The 23,585-nt window shown below is 44.4% G+C and overlaps 1 protein-coding gene across 1 annotated transcript in view; it reads left to right on the forward strand.

Annotated features, from left to right (window-relative positions):
- The window catches only part of THBS4 (thrombospondin 4), a 40,945-nt gene extending 17,570 nt beyond the window's left edge, over positions 1 to 23,375 (forward strand). The window contains exons 9-24 of the mRNA XM_054177783.1: positions 1,134 to 1,306; positions 4,459 to 4,596; positions 5,172 to 5,249; positions 8,604 to 8,756; positions 10,660 to 10,764; positions 11,008 to 11,115; positions 13,280 to 13,439; positions 14,122 to 14,240; positions 14,715 to 14,767; positions 15,606 to 15,799; positions 16,575 to 16,753; positions 17,596 to 17,644; positions 17,744 to 17,940; positions 18,446 to 18,618; positions 21,284 to 21,423; positions 23,173 to 23,375. Of these exons, the coding sequence (XP_054033758.1) occupies positions 1,134 to 1,306; positions 4,459 to 4,596; positions 5,172 to 5,249; positions 8,604 to 8,756; positions 10,660 to 10,764; positions 11,008 to 11,115; positions 13,280 to 13,439; positions 14,122 to 14,240; positions 14,715 to 14,767; positions 15,606 to 15,799; positions 16,575 to 16,753; positions 17,596 to 17,644; positions 17,744 to 17,940; positions 18,446 to 18,618; positions 21,284 to 21,423; positions 23,173 to 23,234 (2,081 nt within the window). The 3' untranslated portion in view covers positions 23,235 to 23,375. The remainder of the gene's footprint in view (positions 1 to 1,133; positions 1,307 to 4,458; positions 4,597 to 5,171; positions 5,250 to 8,603; positions 8,757 to 10,659; positions 10,765 to 11,007; positions 11,116 to 13,279; positions 13,440 to 14,121; positions 14,241 to 14,714; positions 14,768 to 15,605; positions 15,800 to 16,574; positions 16,754 to 17,595; positions 17,645 to 17,743; positions 17,941 to 18,445; positions 18,619 to 21,283; positions 21,424 to 23,172) is intronic.
- The last annotated feature ends 210 nt before the right edge of the window (positions 23,376 to 23,585 follow it).

Below are 23,585 nucleotides of genomic sequence, written 5' to 3' on the forward strand. Positions count from 1 at the left end.
CCTGTCGTGGGATAAAACCCCACTAAACCAAGCAGTAGCACTCATCCTGTACTCTCAGTTCTTGCTGTGCCACTTGTTCATGGAGAAGGAGAAATTGCCTGCCAGGCATGAACAATATCAGGCAGGCATCATGCCAGGAATGAACAATATCAGAAGGGCAAGGGAGGAAATATTTTCTGCTCTAGCTGGTATTGTCAATCTAAAGAAGATCCCTTGGAGTCCACCTTAAAGTCATCTGAAAGTTGGTGGTCACTGTTGGGCAGTAAGACCCAAAAGGTTGTCTCCATCTTTTTGCTACATGGAAAAAAAAAATAGTGCTTTCCCAAATGCCATTTCATAGCCCTCCTACACAACTGACAGTCAGGATGCACATGCACTCAGTATAAAAACCAAAGTACCCCCTCACTGGACAACGCAAAAAGCCATAAACTCATCAGACCCTTTAGCTGATTCCATTGCCCAGCCTCATCAAAACTCAAGCTGAGCTCCAGACAGGGTAAACTTTGAGTAAGTGCCAAAGAAAAAGTCTTTAAATCCTACATGCATTTTTACTAAGGCTCAGCACGTGCCAGAGTCTCAGAAATCTTTGCTGTTGTTCAGGCCTCTGTGCACCTAAGCCAATGTACTTGTGTGCCCTGCTGTGTGTTTATGGTCTGACAAATGCTGTTTCTTTATTCTTCTTATTTCTAGACTGTCAGATAAGGTTTTGTGAAACCATGGCACTGTTTTACTTTTGAAATGGTAGTGTTGGAAATTTAGCCAGAGTAATGACTTGTACTGTCAGCCTTGAGACCTTTGGGCCACCCAAGGTCGCTGTTTCAGAGATTCCTCCCCTATCCAGCAGCAGGTCTGTACTGGGACTAATCTAGGAGGAAGGCTTCCCTGTGTAGCCCAGAAAAGCATGTGGATCTCACAAAATAGCCTTAATTTTGACTTAATTTCCCCTGCCTGGGGATGCAGCAAGTTGCTTGGCCATTCCAGCATGAAGTCTCTTCAGTCAAAGCACAGCTGTGCATGTGGAGGCCCCTGTTCTGCAGCATCTCAGGGATCTCTTCAGAGGGCTTGCCAGCTGAAAGTCATGATGGTTTTTTTTTTTTCAATCACTGAAACTGTTGTGTTTTTCTACATTAAAGGTTTGGGAATTGTGAATTTTCCAACTCAGCTTCCTAGGCGCAGTACACCCAAATGTGAAGTTAATTCCTGCTTCAGGGGAGTCAGGTGCATGGAGACAGCAGAGGGATTTCAGTGCGGCCCCTGCCCTGAAGGGCTTACAGGAAATGGAATTACCTGCTCAGATATTGATGAGGTAAATTAGTGACTTTCATTGAATTTAAAAAGAGGAAAAAAAATACTAAAAACAAAAGCTCAAAAGTGACTGTTTCTTACATATCAATGGGTTGCTGATGCTTGGTGTCTCCAATTTACTGACTGCTTGCACAGTGAATGCTAGTTTATTCTGATTTGAGTCTACCTGCCTATTTTGGTGTTGCTGAAACTTTCTGAAGCTTGTATGTGTGAGAACTTTAGATACCTTGGTGAGCCGAGAAGTCACTTAGAAGTTTAAAATTCTTGTGGTGGTGGTGGTGTTTGGTTATTTGGTTTGTTGAAAAACAAACAAACAAAAAGCCCCAAATAAGCAAACAACCACACACACAAAAAATGCCCACCAAAACCAAGCTTTTGACATAGGTGTTTCTATTCCACAAGAAGTGCTATAGCTTCTGTTAGAGGCTGCAGAAGCACTTCATGTTGATTTGGGCTTCGTTTCTTTAACTCGTAGTGCTCCTGAACCAAACTTGGTATTGTCTTTGACCCAAATTGGAGCCATGTTTTCAGCCTTACCTTGAATGTCTGTGAAAGAAAATGAACATTTATTGTTTCTTTTTGCCTCTTTATGGTTGTGTTTAAAATTGACAATGTTGACTTAAGTATTTTTCCCTCTTGTACTATGTTAGAAATTCAGAGCTTGCTTATACTGAGGACTAAATAAGTTACAGTATCTGAAGAGATTAAATAAAACCTGCATTAATTGGAATATGACACTTACTCGGAACACAAACAACACAACCACTTACAGCTTCCTTCCATATTTTTCTATGTGGTTATTTTTAATGATAATCTTTAGTTTTTGGTTGGTTGTGGGGGGGTTGTTTTGTTTTGTTGGTTTTTTTTCTGAAAAGCACCTGGATGTAGTAGAACAGGGGACCAGGAGAATTGGGAACACACTACTACCAGGGTACCTGCCTAATGTTGTAAAACAACAAAAGCAATTCCTTTCCCCCTTCCCCCTTTCCTTCCAAGCCAACAGTAGATGTGCCTTGACTGCTCTTGTGATTTAACTCTTTACTGTAGCCCATCAGCAGAGAGGATGTGACATGCCCAAGTTGTATCTGTCTGTGCAAAACACTGGGGAGAGAAAGTGGGTTGAGCATGGCAGTTTTCTGAGATGTAGGCAATGTCTTGTTTTCCTCTTGTGGCATGGACTGTCTGCTGCAACAGAAGGCACAAACAAAGGAGGTGAAGCTCTGAAATGAGAATGCAAGAGGCTGTGATGTGAGTCTCATGTTACAAACAGCCATGGTGAGAGACTCAAGTCAGCCTAGGTGGAGCCCACCAGTACAAACGGGTTCCATCTTTTAAGCAATACCTATAGTGAGGAACAGCCCAGTGATAATCTCCTCTGTTGGGAGCAACTCTAACCACGACAGCGGTGGTGGGGAAGATAAATTGTTCTTTGGAGTCCTGACATGAACATGGTTTTCTGTGAGTGGTCGGGCTCTGCCACTGGAGATTTGCATGCCTTCATGTTCGTGCCATCATCCCACATAGTAGACCTGGTCTCACATTAGAAACAGCGAGGAAATTTTGCCAAAAGGATATCATACACTCTTGCTTACGTGAAGCCTTTATGTGGACACTGCTACTGGAATGCCCATGTAGTCTGGTGAGGTCTGTTCATCAGCAAATATCTCATTTAACAGCTGGATTTTCATGAATGGGTGCACGGGTGTAAAAAAAAGAGAGTGGCAAGAGTTTTCCATTATCTAACAAAAGGGGATGTGTCATTAATTCTCTTCCTGAGTTAGCTGAGGTTTGTTTTGGTTTTAAGCTCTTCAGGAACCACTTCTGGGAGAGCACCTTTCTATTGAATAAACTACTTCTGTGCTTCCTAACAACTGGCATTGAAAATGGAAAGTTCATATACAAATTTGGGAAAAGCCAAGTCTAGAAGATTTCTCTGCCAGACCTGCCAGTCATATTTTCTGAGGCTGTTACCATTTCTGCAATAAGCTCCCTTGTTCACTAACAGTTTGAAGACATTACTTGCATATGCTGATGCTCTGTATCTTGAGGGTTGCAGCTCTGCTCTGTATACAGTGTAATTTGAGTGCCCTCTGCTGCTTGCAATAAAAAATCCACAGCAAACGAGCACAAAATGTCTGTCCTAAGTTTTACATTTTCCTTAAGCTAAATGGGGACTTACTTATAACAAATCTTTGTCAAACACACTTTGATATTAAAGATATATTGTTTTTTTTCTTGCTCTCTCGTTACTTGTTTGATTCAAAGTTGTATGTTTGTACGTGGATATCGTTTGGTTTGTTCTGCCTTTTTTTTGTGGACAGTTGGGGTTGAAGTGTTTTAAAACTGTGTTGAAACAGAGTTTTAAAAACACTTGTTTCTTTTCCATGTTTCTTATTTATTATTGTGTTTGAGCCATATGCAGCATCATAATGTATTAATGGTTTTGGTACTCTTAAAACATAACCTACCAAGTGGTGTGGATGTTGTAGAGGCAGCAGGGCAAGATGTGGTTCTTAACCTGGTACCCACAAGGCCACTGAATCTGCTTACTGTGGCTCTGTAAAACTTCATGAGGCAATGAAGCTGATAGTGCCTTCAGGCCAGCAGTGATGCTGTGGGCGTGTGGTATTTTGGGAGAAGTGCTGAAGGTTGTCTGTGGGCTTCTGGTCAAGAACCGTGTGGGTGCAATTGAGACATCCACACTTATCTGGCTTATTTGGGTTACTTCTGGTTAGGAGACTTGCCCAAATATAAGTAAGGAAAATACTACTGTCCATTATGTGTATACAAAATTCAACTGCAGAACAATGTGGTGGGTTGGAGTTGTGTGGCTTTCATGATACTGTGGTCTGGACCCTTCCAGAGTGCTCTCGCCCCTGAGGGAGCTGAGCTTGCCCAGAAAGGGTAAAGGTCAGAGATCAGAGGACTGTCACCTGCAAGCTATAATGAAAGATCTGTTACAGAGATAGCTGAAGAGCTGCTGGGGTCAGAAATAACCTGCAGAGGCAACAGATACTCCTCTGTAAGCAAGCTCTGAACAGAAGACATACAAACATTGCTTGTAACATTGCCACTGACTGAGAGGTCTGTGTAGGCAGAGCCTGGATGCTGCTGCAGCGTGAGCATGTGCTGGGTTTGTCTTTCCCTTTGCAGTGCCGTTACAACCCCTGCTTCCCCGGAGTGCGATGTGTGAACACTGCACCAGGTTTCCGTTGTGAGACCTGTCCCCCAGGATATACAGGACAAACCCTGCAAGGGATAGGACTCAGCTATGCTAAGAGCAATAAGCAGGTGAGTGGCAGCATCCCTGCAGCAGCTACCATTGCAAGGTGCTGGTTTATAACAATGTATTTGTATTGCATTTTACTTACACGTCAGTAGTTCCGTAAGTGTCATGTGCAGTTTGGAAGAGTGTTTCAGTTAGAACATCTGGGTTGTGTTTGCTTGGCTTTAAAAGGAGAAGAAAGTGTCATTATCTTCATAGGTATCCCCGATAAATTTTAAGAGGGGCTTTGTTGATATCTGTGATCTGACTTTGAAATAGCAAGACTATGGTAGAAAAGACCTTTTTGTTTGGTTGGGTTTTAGTTTACTTTTTTGCATGTTTGTGGAGTGCACGACAAGGGGAACATGGTTCTTTTCTAAAGTCTTGTGGGTTAGCCAGGAGACCATCCTAAAGTTGCAATTTTCTATATCACAGTGTCTCTTCCGAGTTCGTGTCAGGAGAGCCATTGAAAAGTTAGCCTGTGGGTGTGCCTGTGCCATCCTCAGAGTGGTTTCAGGAGAACTCCTTACTAGACTTAAACATTAGGTACTCTTCTTCAGACATGGATCTCAAGTTGACATTGATTTTATTGTATTGATAGGTCTGTTTAGATATTGATGAATGTCAGAATAATGGACTTGGACTTTGTGTTCCAAATTCCCACTGCATAAACACTTTGGTAAGTACCTTTTCATATGTGGCTTTACCAAGTTGATTGTTTTAAAATTCCATGAGGCTGGATTGGTTTTATGGCTCTGTTTTGAAGAGCTGAATAATTCAATTTGTTTGTTAGGGTCATCTAAACCAAACAAACCTTCTCTTTGCCTGTCTGCTAATGAAAAAAAGCAATACTTTATTTACCGTTAATGTCCATCTGAGCTGCATCCATATCGCTTTCCCTGAGGACCAGCAGGAACTCTTCTTTCCACACTGTCCAGTTATGTGTGTTTACAAGTATGCAGGTTGGCAAGAGACTGTTAAGATCTTTGAGTCCAACCATTAGCCTAGTACTGCCAAATCCACCACTTCCCTAAGTGCCATGTCTATACATCTTTTAAGTACCTTCAGGAATGGTGACTCAACCTCTTCCAGGAGCAGCCTGTTCCAATGCTTGATACCCCCTTCAGCAAAGGAGCTTTTCCTAATGTCTAATGTGTACCTACCCTGGTCCAACTTGAAGCCATTTCCTGTCGTCCTATTGCTTGTTACTAGGCAGAAGAAACTGACTCCCACCTCTCTACAAGCTCCTTTCAGGTAGTTGTGCAAAGCAATAAGGTCTTCCCTCAGCCTTCTTTTCTACGGAATAAACAACCCTTCATAGCTGTTTGGATGCACTCCAGCACCCCTGTGTCCTTTATACAGTGAGGGGCCCAGAACTAAATCCAGTACTCAAGGTGTGGCCTCACCAGTGTTGAGTACAGGGGGACTATCACTTCCCTAGTCTTGCTGTTTCTGATACAGGCCAGGATGCAGTTGGCCGCCTTGGCCACCTGAACACACTGATGGCTCTTGTTAGGCCAGTTCTCAAACAGCACCCTGAAGTCCTTTTCTGTGGGTCCTTTTTCCAGCCAGTCTTCCTCAAGCCTGTAGCATTGCCATGGGTTGTTGTGACCCAAGTGCAGGACCTCGCACTTGGCCTTGTTGAACCTCATCCATTGACTCAGCCCACCCAGATTTCTCTGTAGAGCTTCCCTACCCTCAAGCAGATCTGTATTCCCACCCAATTTGGTGCTTACTGAGGATGCACTCAATCACTTCATCCAGATAATTGATAAAGATATTAGAATCATTGAATCAATAAGGTTGGAAAAGACCTCAAAGATCATCAAGTCCAACCTGTCACCCAGGACCTCATGACTACTAAACCATGGCACCAAGTGCCACATCCAGTCCCTTCTTGAACACCTCCGGTGATAGTGACTCCACCACCTCCCTGGGCAGCTCATTCCAATGGCTAGCAGCTCTCTCTGTGAAGAAATTTCTCCTCGCCCCAACTTCCCCTGGCACAGTTTGAGAACACAGAGCCCAGAGGAACAGCACTTGCAGGCTGCCAGTAGGATTTAACTCCATTCACCACCACTCTTTAGGCCTGATCCTTTAGATGGATGTGCAAATGCTTTGCTGGGTAAAACTCTAAGCCATGAGCAGCCAGTTTCTCCAGGAGGATGCTGTGGGAGAGTGTCAAACTTCCTTGTCCCTCTATCAAACACTGTTTTGCTAGAGCTAGCTGCGTGGAGCAAACTTTCTCTGTAACATGAAAAGGGTTAAAATTATTTTGCAGGTGTAAATTTGTCTTTTTTTGCAGCTAAGTGTCATTTGGTCATAGTCTTTCCATGTGAATAACCTTGTTCTAGGGCTGCTTTCACTGGCAAATACATTTCTATCTTGCTGGGGGGGTTTTGTGGGGGTTTTTTTGGGGGTGGGATTTGTTTGTTGGGGTGTTTTTGTGGATTTTGTTGTTGGTTTGGTTTGGTGTTTTTTGTTCTCTTAATGCCTAGAACGTTTCTTTCATGCTACTGCATGACTAGACACGACTGGTCCTCTTCAGGAGGCCATCAAGCCCTGTTTGCAGAGAGCAGCAAGTGGCCTGCCATCTGTCCGAACGGATCATTGTGAAGTTTTTTTTCCATTCCTTTCCCTCTTTAGAAACAGTTTGGTCTGGAAGTACTGCCTTAAAGGCTATTCTAATGCATACCAAAGCCTGATGTAGGACAGAATATACTGAGCATTAAATTCAGCAGACTCCAGAAGGTACTACCCGGGAATCCAAGCGGACAAAGTGCACAGGCTAATATGTTTTATATGTGACATACCATTTGCATGGCCCGGTGATTATTTTACTCCCCAGTCATCTGTAGGTCTTCATCCTGGAAGTATGCAGACATCCTAGAGTGACAATTTTGAAAGAAGCTGGGAACAAAAGTAAAGCTTGGTTGGGTAGTAAATCAGGTAGTTCTGACAGTTCCTCCAACAGGCTTTGTACTTGCTGTATGAAGTTCCTGATTGAACTTGTGTGAGGTGCCTCAGATTCATAAAGGGATGGAAGCACAACTTTGTCAGAAATCTGTCCATTCCTGTTCCTTGAGATGTCAAAAATAATTCTTCTTTATGAGGAGAAACAAAGATTGTTTTCAATTGACATTTGTGTCACAGATGATAAATCTGTAAGTACACGACGAAAGAAGACTTGTCTTGTCAGCACCTGTCATTTTTTATCTCACATAGTGACTGTCCCAGCACACACTGAGATTCTTTGTATTTACACGAGAGAGTGTGAAGAATGTGAAATATGTGTGCATGTGTCTAGGTAAACCACTGCAGCTGGTTACATGCAGTGTAAATGAGGATGACTGTGTCTGCAGCTCCAAAATTCTTTTCTGAAGAACAAAATTTGGCTCAAATTGGCTTAAAAACCATTAAGCTAAAAAAAAAAAAAAATAAGAAGTGGGGCAAAGACAAGATGAACTTTCTTCTGTCTTTGATTTAGAGTTCTGCCAGTTGAGTTTAGGTAAAGTGATAGCCTGCTTTATGCTGAAATAAGAGCACCCAATCTGATTAAGCAAGTGCTGCTTAGAATTTTACACATAATTTTGGCCACTTGGAAGTACCATAGTATCAGTCAGGGTTGGAAGGGACCACAAGGATCATCTAGTTCCAACCCCCCTGCCATGGGCAGGGACACCCCAACTAGATCAGGCTGGCCAGAGCCTCATCCAGCCTGGGCTATAAACACCTCCAGGCTCAGAAAGATGCTGGCAGGGACAAGGCGTGATAAAGAAGCTGTTGCTGACTTTTTCTAACTTCTTTTCCTGGTCTAAAAAAATGAGAGTTGAGATCTTTCCAGCATGTACCATGGGAATTAAACCTGAGTTTCACAGATACAAAGTCTGTTCACAGTGCAAGGGGCCTCAGTGGATGAATAACTATGTACTTGTACAGCATAAGCAGTGTGATGTGAATCTCACTCGTATGCCTGCTGTAAAAGAAACAAGTGCTGTTCAAAGGCTGGCCAGTAACTGTTTTGTTCTTACAGGGGTCGTACCGCTGTGGGCAGTGCAAACCAGGATATACAGGAGACCAAGCCAGGGGGTGCCAGGCTGAGAGGAGCTGCAGAAATCGAGCCCTCAATCCATGCAGTATCCATGCTCGTTGTATTGAGGAGAGGAGAGGAGAGGTCTCATGTATTGTGAGTTCATAAATTAATGTATTTGGACAGTGAAAACCACCATTTTTTAGTCTATAACTGAGAAAGTCTTTGTGTCATTTTACATAGTTGAGTGTTTTAACAAGATTGTGGCACACTGGCCCAGACCAACTATGAAAATAACTGGTCCAAGCCTGTCTTGAAGTTGTTTTCTTCTTGGAGCATGTCTGTAAGGCAGCCATACTCATGTACCATATTAACTGTGTCTGTGTAGTTAGGTCTTTTGGGAATAGCTTTTGACTTCTGTAGCATCCTCAGAAAGAACTGTCAAGTGTCACTCTACAAAAGACATACAAGGACGCATTCCTTTCCTGGTGCTCAGCCACAGCACTGTGAGTAGGGATCCTCTCTGAAGAGTCAATATGTCTGTATTTGCCTCCCAATTGCAATGGTATTTTTCTAAGTAAGGTCACAGATTCTAAACACAGGCAGGCTATACTGTGCTTACCAGCTGTGGGAGCAGAAGAGCACCAAGTGGCATATGAACTTCCATTGTAAGAGTCTAACTGAAATATTTTACTTATTTCTAGCAGCTTGCAAAGGGAAGCAAGAGACTAATCCTGTGTTCTTAATTTGGATATAGTGTGTGCTTCTGCTAGCACTTGTTTTAGTCTCATTCTTAAGCATATCTGTTTCAAAGAAGAAGAATCTAGGATATTTTAAGTCCATGCTGTAATGGGATGATGCTTAGATATTTGCTAGATGAAGCCTTTGTTTTAAGGGGAGGCCAGAGTGGACATGCAGTTCTGCACATGTACGTTCAGCCACAAAACAAATTAGGCATTGTTTTGAAACAGTACCAGTTGAATTAACTGAGGAGAAACTCATGTGCAGATGCACTTGCTTTGCTGATGCAAACTGTCAGCACAGTGTTCTCTTAACAGCAGAGTTTTCTCTTAAAACTTCTAATTGCAAATTTATTTTTGAGCTACTGAACAAAACAGTCATCCCATCTAGCTATGAGCCCTTATGTGCTAGGTGCACATTTTGCCTGAGTTCCCTGTTGTCATTTTCTGAGTAAGGAACCAAAACTGATTGCTGAGCAGCGCCTATATGAAATCTACACAGCTCCCACTGACATCATTAGGTATTGCAGGTACACATTCCATTTAACATCAAGTCTTAGCTCTTTATAGCTGTGCCTAGTGTGACCGTTTGACGCTGTGCCTTTAAGATAGGGGCACACTGGCTAAATGTTTATAAAATATTTTGGTATTCTAAATGAATTTCATTGGCCAAGTAAGGTGGGAGGTGAGATTGTTAGACCCAGCGCGGCTGGGACTTTCTCTGTCTTCCTTTCTGCGCTGTCCCTTTCAGCTGGACTGCTTCTGGGCTTCTTGCCAAGAGATAAGAACGAACTAACTAACTAACTAACTAACTCCTGTACCAGGCCTCTCTTTCTTTCCTGCCCTGTTAACCGTCCTTATCTCTTTTCTACCTCTTTTGGGGGAGAAGGGAGGTAGGGGGGTGAAGGGGGCACAGGGGGAGGCCCCCTCTGTGGGGGATCTGGTTTCTGGTTGAGTTCATTTGCTGTGTATTCCTGTATATATTGTAAAATACCTGTATTTGTTGTGTTACATATAATCTGTTTCCTTGTAAAATATACTCTCATTTCTCCAACTGGGTTTTAGCCGCAGTTTCTTTCTCAGTGGGGGGAGGGAAAGCAGAGCTTTTTCCTCTCAACCCACCACACCTAGATACAAAGAGCTTTAAACCAAGATTTTCTTTCCACACTGAGAGCTACTGAAGTGAACCTCATTGTACCTCACTGTCTGTCCATGCCTTCTGTAAGTGTTTTCAACAGTGATGTGGGGATTCCTTCTCAAATATTGCTACAGCGACTCATTAACCTTTTGGTAGTACTACCACAGTGTTTTATTGATAGTGTGGCATTGGCTGGGCTGGTGATGGTTATATTTGTGGAAAAGATGTTGACATCGATGGCTACCCTAATGAAGAACTCTCATGCTCTGCTGAAAACTGCAGAAAGGTAAGAAATTCTTTCTTCATCCTGTAGTAATTCAGAGCATGAGGAGGTGAAGAGAAGGAATGGTGGAAGCATGACTAGATGCGTTAATCTGTTGGTGGGTTTTTTTCAGGTTGTTGAATTCCTGTGCATAAGTTACATTTAATTTGGTTGATTAAAGCTGTAATACTAAAAGTAATTCAGTTTAGGAAGGCACAGAGTTTGCCCCTAGAACTCCAGATGTGTCTCTTTTTTTTTTTTGTCTAGGACAATTGCAGATTTGTCCCAAACTCTGGACAAGAAGATGCCGATGGTGATGGGATTGGAGATGCCTGTGATGAAGATGCAGATGGAGATGGCATTCCCAATGATCAGGTGCTGTGCAGACAGAAGGATTTCACATTACTGCAGCAGGCAGAGATTTTGAAATCTGACTCACTGCTATTTGCCAAAGATTATCCTGTACCCATCACTGTCAACAGCTCTCTAAATCCTGCCTTTCTCTGTTACATAATGCTCACTATTGTAAGACCTAAAAACCTCAGGCTCTTACCCAGCAGTGTAAGCTTTATTATTTTATTTTATCATTGAATTCTAGAGCTTTCTGTGTACAGAACTTGTGTCCTTCTGTCACTCTCTTCCATACCATGGCTTTCAGCGACATTACCTGCATTGGTGTTGCTCTAAGAGCAGGTTGACCTGATGTCACTTTCCACAAGGGGTACACAATCCACATGAATTATGTTCTCAAAGCAAGGGATGTTTCCATGTGGGAACACTACTGCAGAATACATCAGAGAGAAATTCAGATCATGAAAGCTCTTTTGTTTTCACCCTGTATCCTCACAGTTGTTCCCCATTAAGATCTTTCTGTGGTATTGCTTAATGCTCTTCTAAGGAAGATAACAAATTGAACTCTATTCAGTATATATCTGTATGTCCATGTGGTACTATGGCAGATTAACAATCACAGAAGGTCTGTCTCTTAAGGTTGGCCACAGAGGCCAACCTTAGATTCTGGTAGCTGAAACAACTGGTTTTATTAGTATTCTGTAAGGAAAGATGTTAAATTCTCCTTCACCTGTAAATCTGTATGCAGTTTCAGGACCCTTGGAATCGAGTAACTTGTGTCTTGCTACTAAGCTCTGTTCTACCTCTCTGTGTGAGGTCATGGGTGTGCAGGAAGGAAGAGGAAAATGTATACCACTTGGACGTGGACTTGGACCATTTGGGCAGATGTTGATCTGCTAGAGGGTAGAGGGGCATTGCAGAGGGACCTTGTCAGGCTGGACAGATGGGCAGAATCCAAGAGCATGAGATCTAACACATCCACGTGCTCAGTTCTACACATAGGTCACAGCAACCCCATGCAGTGCTACAGGCTGGGGTCAGAGTGGCCAGAGAACAGCCAGGCAGAGAGGGACCTTGGGGTACTGGTTGATGGTAGGCTGAACATAGCCTGCCATGTGCCCAGATGACCAAGAAGGCCAATGGCATCCTGGCCTGTATCAGGAACAGTGTGGCCAGCAGGAGCAGGAAGGTCATTGTGCCCCTGTACTCAGCACTGGTTAGGCCGCACCTTGAGTCCTGTGTCCAGTTCTGGGCCCCTCAGTTTAGGAAAGATGTTGAGTTGCTGGAACATGTCCAGAGAAGGGCAATGAAGTTGGTGAGGGGTTTGGAGCACAAGCCCTATGGGGACAGACTGAGGGAGCTGGGGTTGCTCCTGGAGAAGAGGAGACTCAGGGCAGACCTCATTGCATTCTACAACTACCTGAAGGGTAGTTGTAGCCAGGTGGGGGTTGGTCTCTTCTCCCAGGCAACCAGCACCAGAAGAAGAGGACACAGTCTCAAGCTGCTCCAGGGGAGGTTTAAGCTGGATGTTAGGAAGAAGTTCTTCATAGAAAGAGTGGTTGGCCATGGAATGGGCTGCCCAGGGAGGTGGTGGAGTCACCATCATTGGGGGTGTTTAGGGGGAGACTGGATGGGGTGCTTGGTGCTATGGTCTAGTTGATTAGGTGGTGTTGGATGATAGGTTGGACTTGATGATCTCAAAGGTCTCTTCCAACCTGGTTTATTCTATTCTATAACATTTTCTTAGTCAATAGCAGCTTGTCTGGAAAAAAAAATAATAAAAAATACAGACTTGTATTTTTTGCATTGGAAAGTTCCTTTTCACCAAGTGTTTTGGTTTTGGTTTGAGTCTCTACCACAAGGGGGCAGTGGCCTTTCACTGGCAGCAGCTACAAACCCTGTCAGAGTCTCTGAATGGCAACTGGAAGCTTTTGAAGAGGACCATGTAGGGAAGCCTGGGCACCAAAATGGGTTATGTGTTCCCACAGTGCAGTTCAAAAGCAGAGCTTTGAGGACACCAGCGACATTTGATCCAGAGCTAATAGTCACATAAAATGTCAAATTGTTTACATTAATCAGTTTGGTTTTGTGAAAGTAGAATAAAATACAAGTTACATAAATCCACTAAAGTTGAAATTGAAGATTCAGGGCCTGGTTCGTGCCTTATTTGGATCCATGTCTCTTGCAGGATAACTGTGTCTTGGTTCCCAATGTTAACCAGAGAAATGGTGACCAAGATATTTTTGGAGATGCTTGTGACAACTGCCGCAACATCCTGAACAATGACCAGAGAGACACAGATGGTGATGGGAAAGGAGATGCTTGTGATGATGACATGGATGGAGATGGTTAGTAATCCTTCGCTTCCAGCTTCTATGATATTCTTGAAACTTACCCAGAAAGTGCCACGTGTCAGGACATTTCCTGTCACCAGCTGCTAAGTGTCATGCATGCTTTGTCTGTCCTTATGAAGCCTGTGTTTGGGATCCTTTTTATTTAGGTTAATACGTAATTTTTACCTTCCATTGGAATCACCAAACACTGTAACAGATAAACTAAGCCAGGTTTCATGTGTAAGTTAAGATCATTGGTCACTCAGTAATTCCTTAAAGGGGTCCAAGAGTATTCAGCTACTGCCTGTCCAGATGCCCGAGAGCTACATAATGTATTATTTTCATTGCTGTGGGAGGCCTCAAAGAAGTTAGAAAAATTACAGTCCTTCAAATGTAAAGAAGGTGAACTTTCCCCTTTTGTAAGCTGTGATAGAGGAGTAGGACAGAATGAATTTGTTGTAATTAATGAAGTTTGTGTGACTGGTTTGAAAGCAATTCTTTAGCAAGATGTTTCTGACTTCTCTGAAACAAATGGGTGCACGTGTAAATAAAAAGTTGCTGTTCAGGCTTATAATGCAACTGCAAGGCTAAGCAGTTGCTGAAAGGGAATAGCATCTCCGCTGTTCTTGATGTTTAGGTTATCCAATAACAAATGTGGGAGTTGTTTTTAACTAACAGCCAATCCACTTTTTGATAGGTATTAAGAACCTTTTGGATAATTGTCAGAGGATCCCCAACCAGGATCAGGTGGACACGGACAATGATGGTGTTGGCGATGCCTGTGACAGCTGTCCTACAATAAGCAACCCAAATCAGGTTAGCAGGCAGAGGCTCAGGGAGAGGGTCTGCTGAGGTCCAAAAAATGCAGGAGGAGGAGGCAGCCCAGGCAGCTGTAGTATTTATTTTTAACAGCAGTTATTCGGCAAAGTTTTATGGAGGTTCAGACTCTCCTGACATGGGAAAGGGAAGACACCAGGTTTATTCTCGTAGCTTGAGATGTTGTTAGCACCCCTGCTCTGCCAGTGTCTTGTACTGTCATGCTCTGAGATGTGGGTGTGCTCTAGTCTCACAGAGCCTGATGGCAGACGTCACAGTGGTGTGATTTTGTTAAACTTGGTATTGTTTAATTAGGACAAAATCCTGGTGTCCTTACTTAGCAAAACTTTCACTGCTCCTAGGTGAGAGGTCAGTAAAATTTCATGTATTTGATTTGGTTGTGTTTTGGTTTAATACTGCCATTTGAACAGATGCTGTCAGCAGCTCATACTGGAACTTTGTTTCCTTTTGCAGTCAGACGTTGACAACGATCTGATTGGAGATTCCTGCGATACCAATCAGGACAGGTATGCCATGTTGTGGCTTGTAACACCCGCAGGGAAGGGGAAGAGGCTAGCCTTGAGCAGAAGCACGCTACTGATTCCTGGAGAGCTGTAGTTCTTCAAAGTAGCCTGGATTTAATTCCAGTACCTCCTCAAAGAGCTGTTATTAAAAAACAATCTTATGATTTATCAGCCTTGTGGGTTCACTTACCTGTAGCAATGTAGTTACGGAGCCCTTCACCTTTAGTCCGCTGTTCACACAAGCTTCCTGTGAGTTCCTGTGGGAGCTGCATTCAGAGTAGTTCTCTGGCTGTAAAACCAGAATGCTGCTCAGAATTTTTAGTGAGGTAACATCTTTTTTTTCCCCTCTTTTTTTGAATGTAACTGAATTCTGTAAATTTTCATTCACACTCACACGTGCACATTCACCAGCACCAAGATGTGTGCTTATGGATCATAGCTGTGACAGCAGGAACCAGCTCTTTCCTGGGTGCCTTTTGGTTGTTTCTACTGAACTTGCTGGATGTGCTTTGCATGCTTTTTAGGAGTGGATGTCATCTGGGATCTTGGCCTTTTGTATCTTTTCCCTTTCATGTAAGGCTTCTTTTTGTTTTCCTTATCTGAGTGCTTTCATAGCTCCAGTTTTCATCTTCCTGTCACCTTATCATACAGTCTCTGTTTGCTCCTTGTCTCATCACTCTTCTGCCACCAGAGCAATACCAGGTTGTGGTGCATCACTGGTCCATTTCCAGTTCCAGGGGGTGTCTCCTGCGTGTTTCCTGCTCAGGTACCCATGCTGTGTCTTAAGCAGAGGCAGCAGTTGATGCTGATGCACCATTTCCTTTTGTCTCTCTGATCCTAGTGACGGTGATGGGCACCAGGACAGCACAGACAATTGCCCCACCATCATTAACAGCTCACAGCTGGACACAGATAAAGATGGTTTGGGTGATGAGTGTGATGAGGATGATGACAACGATGGCATCCCTGACGTCTTGCCCCCAGGCCCTGATAACTGCCGGCTGGTCCCCAACCCAGGGCAGGAAGATGATAATGGTAAGATGGGCCTTCAGGAACCATTCTGGTGTTTTCAGCACCAATTCCTTCCCCAGGTGTTGCACATATGCAGTTGGACCCAGTCACTGTGCATGCATACACTGATCCCAGGAGGGACCCCAACACACTGGAGCCCTTTGGCTTAGGTGGGGGTCCTCAGGTCCTCTCCCTGGAAAATGTAACCATTGGGCCACCTGTTTCTTTGGATTCTGATCCAATGACTTTGCCAGATGTGGTTACTTCTGGGCCCTTCAGTTTAGGAAAGATGTTGAGTTGCTGGAGTGTGTCCAGAGAAGGGCAACAAAGTTGGTGAGGGGTTTGGAGCACAAGCCCTATGAGGAGAGGCTGATGGAGCTGAGGTTGCTTAGCCTGGAGAAGAGGAGGCTCAGGGGAGACCCTATTGCTGTCTACAACTACCTGAAGGGAGGTTGTAGCCTGGTGGAGGTTGGTCTCTTCTCCCAGGCAACCAGCACCAGAAGAAGAGGACACAGTCTCAAGCTGCTCCAGGGGAGGTTTAAGCTGGATGTTAGGAAGAAATTCTACACAGAGAGAGTGATTGCCCATTGGAATGGGCTGCCCAGGGAGGTGGTGGGGTTGCCATCATTGGGGGTGTTTAGGAGGAGACTTGATGGGGTGCTTGGTGCCATGGGTTAGTTGATTAGATGGTGTTGGATGATAGGTTGGACACGATGATCTTGAAGGTCTCTTCCAACCTGGTTTATTCTATTGTACTTGCTGCACCATAAATCTGCTTTCACTTGTCTGATGCATTCAGGTGATGGAGTTGGGGATATCTGCGAGTCTGATTTTGACCAGGATACAGTGATTGATCGGATTGATGTGTGCCCTGAGAATGCAGAGATCACTTTGACAGACTTCAGAGCCTATCAGACAGTGGTGCTGGACCCAGAGGGGGATGCACAGATTGATCCCAACTGGGTGGTGCTAAACCAGGTAAAAATACATCTGGTTGTCTTTAGCTGTCTGAGAAAGATCATTTGACACCTGCAGTAAAACTGTCCCTGTATTTGCTGAACCTTTGACAAATAAGTGAAAGTTAGAAGCTGTTGTTTCATTGATTGCTTTACAGAGGTTGTAATGAAGAAATTGTCTTTTGATACATGTTAGCTTGATGCTTCTAATAATCTAAAATAACTACAGGATGATTGGCTTTTTGCCACCCTGCTGAAAGATTCTATAGCAAAGGCTCCCAAAGTTCCTCCCAGAAGTTGAAAGTCCAACCTGCTGTATAGATGGAGTCCTCCTTTTAGATGGAGTCCAATAACTACTATTTACACTAACAAAATTTAGCCTTCAGGAGGCTAATGTGTCCTGAGACACAAAGGATGTGCAATTTATTCCCGTTGCCAAAGCCTCTGCCAGGCCAGCTGAGATGCATACACCTTCCCAAACCCAGTGCTAGCAGTGAGTTAGATCCTGAATTCCATGATCAAGCTCTATGAGCTAAGCCTAAGAAAATCTCTCTGCCCTGCCACAGCCCTTTTCACTTCCCCATCTTGTCCCATCTCCAGTGCTGGCCAGGTTTGAGGCTTTCCAGAAGGATAGGGAAGGGAAAGAAAATACCAGAGTGCCGGTATGGCAAATTCTGTAGTAGGAAAAAGAAACATTAGTATTTGATGATAGTTCTCCCTTTAATTCAGAGTGTGACATGCTCAGCATTACAGACATGTTGTGAGTGCATAGGGGTGATCCTAGAGGGAGGTCAGAAGAGGCTTGCCAGGCTTATCCAACCCAGCTTACCACACACACTGACCACCCTGAACTTACTCTTACAGGGCATGGAAATTGTACAGACTATGAACAGTGACCCTGGCCTTGCCGTCGGTACGTACCCTCTGCTGAGATTCAGGTTTTACAGCAGAAAGCTTACAGCATGTGAACCAATTTTCTGCAGACTTGTCTTTAACCTGCGTGTGTTCTCAGGCTACACAGCCTTCAATGGCGTTGACTTCGAGGGCACTTTCCATGTGAACACAGTGACAGATGACGACTACGCTGGCTTCATTTTTGGTTACCAAGACAGCTCCAGCTTTTACGTGGTCATGTGGAAACAAACTGAACAGACGTACTGGCAAGCAACTCCCTTCAGAGCTGTTGCAGAGCCTGGCATTCAGCTAAAGGTACTGGTTGGAGTTCCTAGCTGAGGGCACAAGTGGTCAGCACAGCCTGCTGTGCCATCCTGGCACGTCTTGGCCATGCCACCCCAGCATCTGACTGCTATGGGCTAAGCTGTCGTGTTGTGCCTTAGCCAAACCATTGTGCAGCCTGACAGCTGCTACTGTGCTCTCCCTGCAACAGCTGTCCAAACAGCTAAGTCAGGCAGCTGCCACAGAGGCCTTTTAGTAGTGCCTTTTTTAAGGAAACTTAATGTCCAGTCCTGCCCCGATCACCAGCTGGAGAGGGTTTAGTCTTTCCTCTCATTATCCTCTAACTGTAATTGATCAGATAGCCACAGCTTGCATAGAAAAGCAGCTGAGCACCTAAGGAGGCAACGTAAGAGAAGTTAAGGGCTTAGGAGCAGGAGTGAGGGAGATTCTACAGACCCGATCCCCACATCAAAAAGCCTTGGAGTGCCTGAAAGTGACATTTCTCTGTGGTAAGCACTGGAAATTTGTATTTCTGCAGGCTGTGAAATCCAAGACAGGCCCTGGTGAGCACCTCCGTAACTCTCTCTGGCACACAGGGGATACCAGTGATCAGGTCAGGCTGCTGTGGAAGGACCCCCGAAATGTAGGGTGGAAAGACAAAGTCTCCTACCGCTGGTTCTTGCAGCACAGACCCCAGGTTGGGTATATCAGGTAAGAGGGAAGGGTAAACAAGCGAGTACAGACACACGTCTGGCTGAAGTGTTGTTTCTCACACCTAACTCATCTGATAGTCTAAGAATTCATAATATGTCTGGGCTGTGCACTGGTGGTTAGACTTTGGAAATGCAGCCTGCAGATCTCTCCCTAGGAAAAAACAATTCTAAACTGAGCCTGTTTTTAAGTTTTGTACCATCTGGCTGTTGTAACTGGGCCCTACCCAAATCAGCCCTTTTCTGGCTTTATTATCTTGTTTTCTGAGCTACTGGTGGCCAGGGATCAGAAGAGCAATGCATTTCACAACATCTCCATCTTTTAGAATATTTTTGCTGCAACTGTAAGAGTTCAGGTCCATATCCTGGGATGCCATTACCATAGAAGCTGTCCCCTTAAAGGTTGTGATCCTAAGATGGTGATTATCCTGATGTTACAGATTTGATAGCACATATTGAGAGTGTTTGGCAAACAAATCTAATTTTGTTATTTTGAAGGAAAGGGTGTGTGTGTGGGGGGGAAGCTTATTGAAGAAAACACCATTCAGGAGGCTTCCCTCTGAACCATCCAGATCAGCAGGAATTCTACTTGTAGATCAAGGTTCATGTTAAAATGCAAACAATAAACTGCTCTGGCATCATCAGCTCAGGTTTTACAGCCTTACAATAAGAGCAGAAATACAAGTCAGTCAGTTGCTCTTCAAAAAAATCACCACCCTGCAGCTGAGATGCAGTACCTGGGTCATGTAATTACTCCACTTTTCTGGTGCACAGGAGTAAGAATATTGGACTTTATGCAGAAATGGATTGTGAACATTTATACTGAAAAGTTTTGTGGCCCAGCCACAGGGCAATAGGGAATAGATCTTCAATGGCAACTTCGGTTTAGACCAAGCTGTTAGTGAAGCTGCCTCACGAGCAAACATCTGCCTGTGACTGCAGTCTCTCTAGCCAGCCTAATTAATGCCTCCTGCAACTTGGGAAAGGTAGCAAAGTCAGTGTCCAAAGTCCTTCAAAAGCTAAAAGCATTCAGGCTTGAAGCAAACCTCCCCAGCATTTTGTCCATGTCACTGTGGTCTGTTTAGCCTAGATGCCACAGACTACAATGTGTTGCAGAGGTCCTTTGAGGCTTCAAGGAAGCCTAGGAAAAAATGACTTCATTCAGCCTCTCCCACAGAAATCTGAAAGACAAGAAGTTCTATTCATTGTGCAGATACTTTTGGACTGCCTCAGCAAACTGGGGAAGTTAAACTCAGACACATAACAGGAGTTGTGGTTTGTGGGTAGTGTGGGGCTTTTTGTTGGTTGTGGTTTTTTGTTTTGTTGTGGTTTTTGGTTGGTTGTTTTGGTTTGTTTTTTTTTTATGAAAAGGCACAGGAACTTTTTCCTGTCACCACTCACTGTTCTTTTGCATGTCAGACCAGTCTCCTTGTCCAAAGCAGGGCCCTCCAGGCTCATCATAGAACTACTAAGGTTAGAAAAGACCTTTGAGATCACTGAGTCCAACTGTAACTCTCCTACCATGGCCACTACACTCTATCCTGAAGTACCACATCTACATGCCTGAACCCCTCTAGGGATAGCAGCACCACCACCTCCCTGGGCAGCCTGTGCCCACTCTCTCAGTAAAGAAAGTCTAATCTCAGCCTCCCCTGCCACACTTTAAACCTATTTCCTCTTGTCACACCACTATTTACTTCAGAGAAGACACAAACGTCAGTCTCTCCACAATGTCCTTTCAGGTAGAGAGGAGTAAGATCTCCCCTTAGCCTTATCTTCTCCAGACTAAAGAATCTCAGTTCCCTCAGCCACTCGTACAACATGCCCTGCAACCCCCTCACCAGCCTTTTTGCTCTTCTCTGGACACGCTCCCAGACCCTGATGTGTTTCCTATACTGTGGTGCCCAGAATTGAACACAGTACCCAAGCTGCGGCCTCACTAGGGCTGCATCCTGGGGCACATCATCCTCTAAGTCATTTATCCCGTATCCCAGAGTAAATGGCTGAGGCTGAGACTTGGTGTAGAGAGCTGCAACAACTCAATAGGCTCCAGCAGGGTCCTGTTGAAAGAGTTCAGCACAGGGCACACTGCAGAATCGTCAAGGTGCAGCTGTCCTCAGAGCTGTTTGGGAATTTGCCGATGGGTTTCCAGACGAGAGGATGCCAGATCGTCAGAGCTGGTACCAGAATTACCACACTGGCATTATTAAATCGCACAGTCGAGCTGAAGAGTCCAAGTGCTGTGATTGAGACTTTGCCTATTAAAAAAACAAACCAAAAAACCCCAAACACCAACCAAAAAAAACCCAATAACCAGAATCAAAGTTTAGCCTCAAGCTGTGTGAGGCAATACCCATCTGGCTGCCTTCAGCTTTCTCTGATAGCTACTGACTGTGGAAAGTTACAGGTCTCACCTTGATTGACTAGAGGGGGGGGAAACAACATTCCAAGGCTTTTGAGGGATATGCAAAAGTCCAGCAACCACCAAAACACACTCTCTGCCCATCAAGAGATTGCTCCAGTTCTGAGTCTGCAGAGCTTTTTCTCCCCTGAGTTAGATGGGAGGATAGCATGTCCAAGGCTAGAATCACTGTGGCTGAAGAGAGAACTTCTGTGCCTGTTGCAGCCTTTGAAAAGACTTAGAGCTTCTGTTTGTTTTCATTAAGGGCAAGGTTTTATGAAGGCTCTGACCTGGTGGCAGACTCTGGTGTAACTATAGACACCACGATGCGTGGAGGACGACTTGGAGTTTTCTGCTTCTCTCAGGAAAACATCATTTGGTCCAACCTGAAATATCGCTGCAATGGTAACGCTGCTTTTATGGGGAGCTATTTAGGGGTAGTGTGGCTGTTGGATTTAGCAGATTTGCATGAGTCCCTTTGCTTTTCATTTACAAGTTACTCACAGCTGTGAAATGCCTCCCCTGACACCAGCAGCATGTTGCAGCCCAGATGGACAGGAATTTGCATCTCACAACTGCTTCTCCCAGAGCAGTTGCTCTGCTGCAGAGATTGTGCCAAATAAGTAGCATAGCTCTTGTCAGAAATGTTCTCTAAAACCAACCAACCAACCATGTACCAAGGCAACCAAGTATGTGTAGGATGCATCAAACACTGAATACAAGGTGAAATAAATCTGGAGTGCCAATCATACTTGCTGCTTGCTCCCATCTGTGGGAGGACAAGATCATGAGGTGCCCCTTCTCCCACAGAGGAGTCCTTCTTAGCCTCTGTAGGAGTGTGCTGGCTTACTCCTCTTAGAGTAAGAGCATCACAGCTTAGCCCTGATCTCCCACTATACAGAATAATGCAAACCCTGGTCACTAACAGAAGCTGATGTTGTTAGGGCGTTTCTGCCCTGGCAGCAGTTCACCTACCTTGAAGTGATTGGAGGGGATGCCCCCCGCTCCTCTTAGCATCAGCATCAACCCCTACCTGACCAAGGTAGCCTGAGGAAAACAAGTTACCAGTCAAGTTGGAATGGTTTCCTTGTCTGCTTTCTGTGGATCCAAGAAACACAGCCCAGGTCACCAGTGGACAGAGTGGCTGCAGAGCCAAACAGTGGCTCTGTGCCTTGTTGCAGTGGTGGACTGTGGTTCTTGGGCAATTGGTTTGCCTAGGGTGGCATTTGGAGGTCGTGGTTGAAGAGGGAAACTTCTAGACCGGGATGCATACAATTAAAAATTGTAAGAGTCTCAAGCCAATATGTGGTTTCTCAGCACATTTCAAAGCTGTCACTGACATCATACATCCCTCCCTGGCAGTGATCAGGCAATGGCTTTATGGGTGCTGCAGTAAGTCAAGGAAATCCATTCCAAGAAGTCTGTAAGTCCCTGAACATCCCCACTTTAATTTCAGACAAGTTCCTATATTTGCAGGAAAAGCTTTAGAAGAATTTTCAAGCCTCATAAAAAGAAGGGATCAACAGAAGACAGTGGATGTACCTGTTTTCTCATGTGTACTGTGTGCACCTATAGCATGACATCCTTTTTCGAGGCTGGAGTTACCTGTCCTGCAGCAGGGTGGAAATAACCAAAGTTTGGGTTATGCAACTAAGCTGTATTCCTGTGGCTCCATCTTTGGAGGCAGCTTTAGCTCTATGCTTAGCTGTGTGGCTCTCCAGACAAGAGGTTGTGAAGTTTTTTCTACCACCTGCTATTGGTCCTTGGGTTAATGGTGCTGGCTCTTCTTTTGTCATGGGAAATGGGCACAGGGAAGCGGAATTAGGATACAGGAGAAATAGACATGCTGATGCTCAAACTGTGCCTGGGGTGCAAAAGCAACACAACCAGCTTTTTATGCTTTTCTGGTCAGAGAGTAAAAGTCACCAAGCTTTTGTGTGGACACATAATTTGAAGATCAACAGTGCCCTGGTAGGAGATGGCACTGTAGCACCCAGTCTGGTTGACCTCTGTGCTTTTCAGCTGAGACAGAAAAGATTGCCTGTGCCGTCTTAACATGTGAACAAAAGCAGCATGGGTGGGTAATGCAGTAAGTTAAGTGGTCCTTGATTTTGTCAGAAGTGACTAAACTTCTGCCCATTTTCCTGTTTTCAGATACCATCCCAGAAGACTTTCAAGAATTTCAAGCTCAGCAGTTTGGAGTTGGTGATATTTAGGAGGGCAAAGCAAACTATTGCAAACAATAAAACAATGTATTTTAAATCCTTATATGATTGTTGTGTAAGAGTGCACACTGCAGCTTGTTCTCATTGATGTGACTACAGCAGACTTTTTTTTTCTTTTTTGTATAAAATAAAAAGGAGACAAAATAGACTGAGGCTTCTTTTTAATCTTTTTTACATTTTCTCTACAAGCTCGAGAGCAGCAGGGATGAGAGGAGCACTTGTTAAAAACATGCCCGGGAAAAGGCTGGTTCTGTTGCCATTTTGGACTCAGTGTTGAACGGGGCAGGGGGGGAAGAGTGCAATTTTGCCTTTATCTGGAATGCATCAGGAAAAACAGGTTGC

This window comes from Dryobates pubescens, chromosome Z (genome assembly GCF_014839835.1).
Source record: "Dryobates pubescens isolate bDryPub1 chromosome Z, bDryPub1.pri, whole genome shotgun sequence".
NCBI classification, from domain to species: domain Eukaryota; kingdom Metazoa; phylum Chordata; class Aves; order Piciformes; family Picidae; genus Dryobates; species Dryobates pubescens.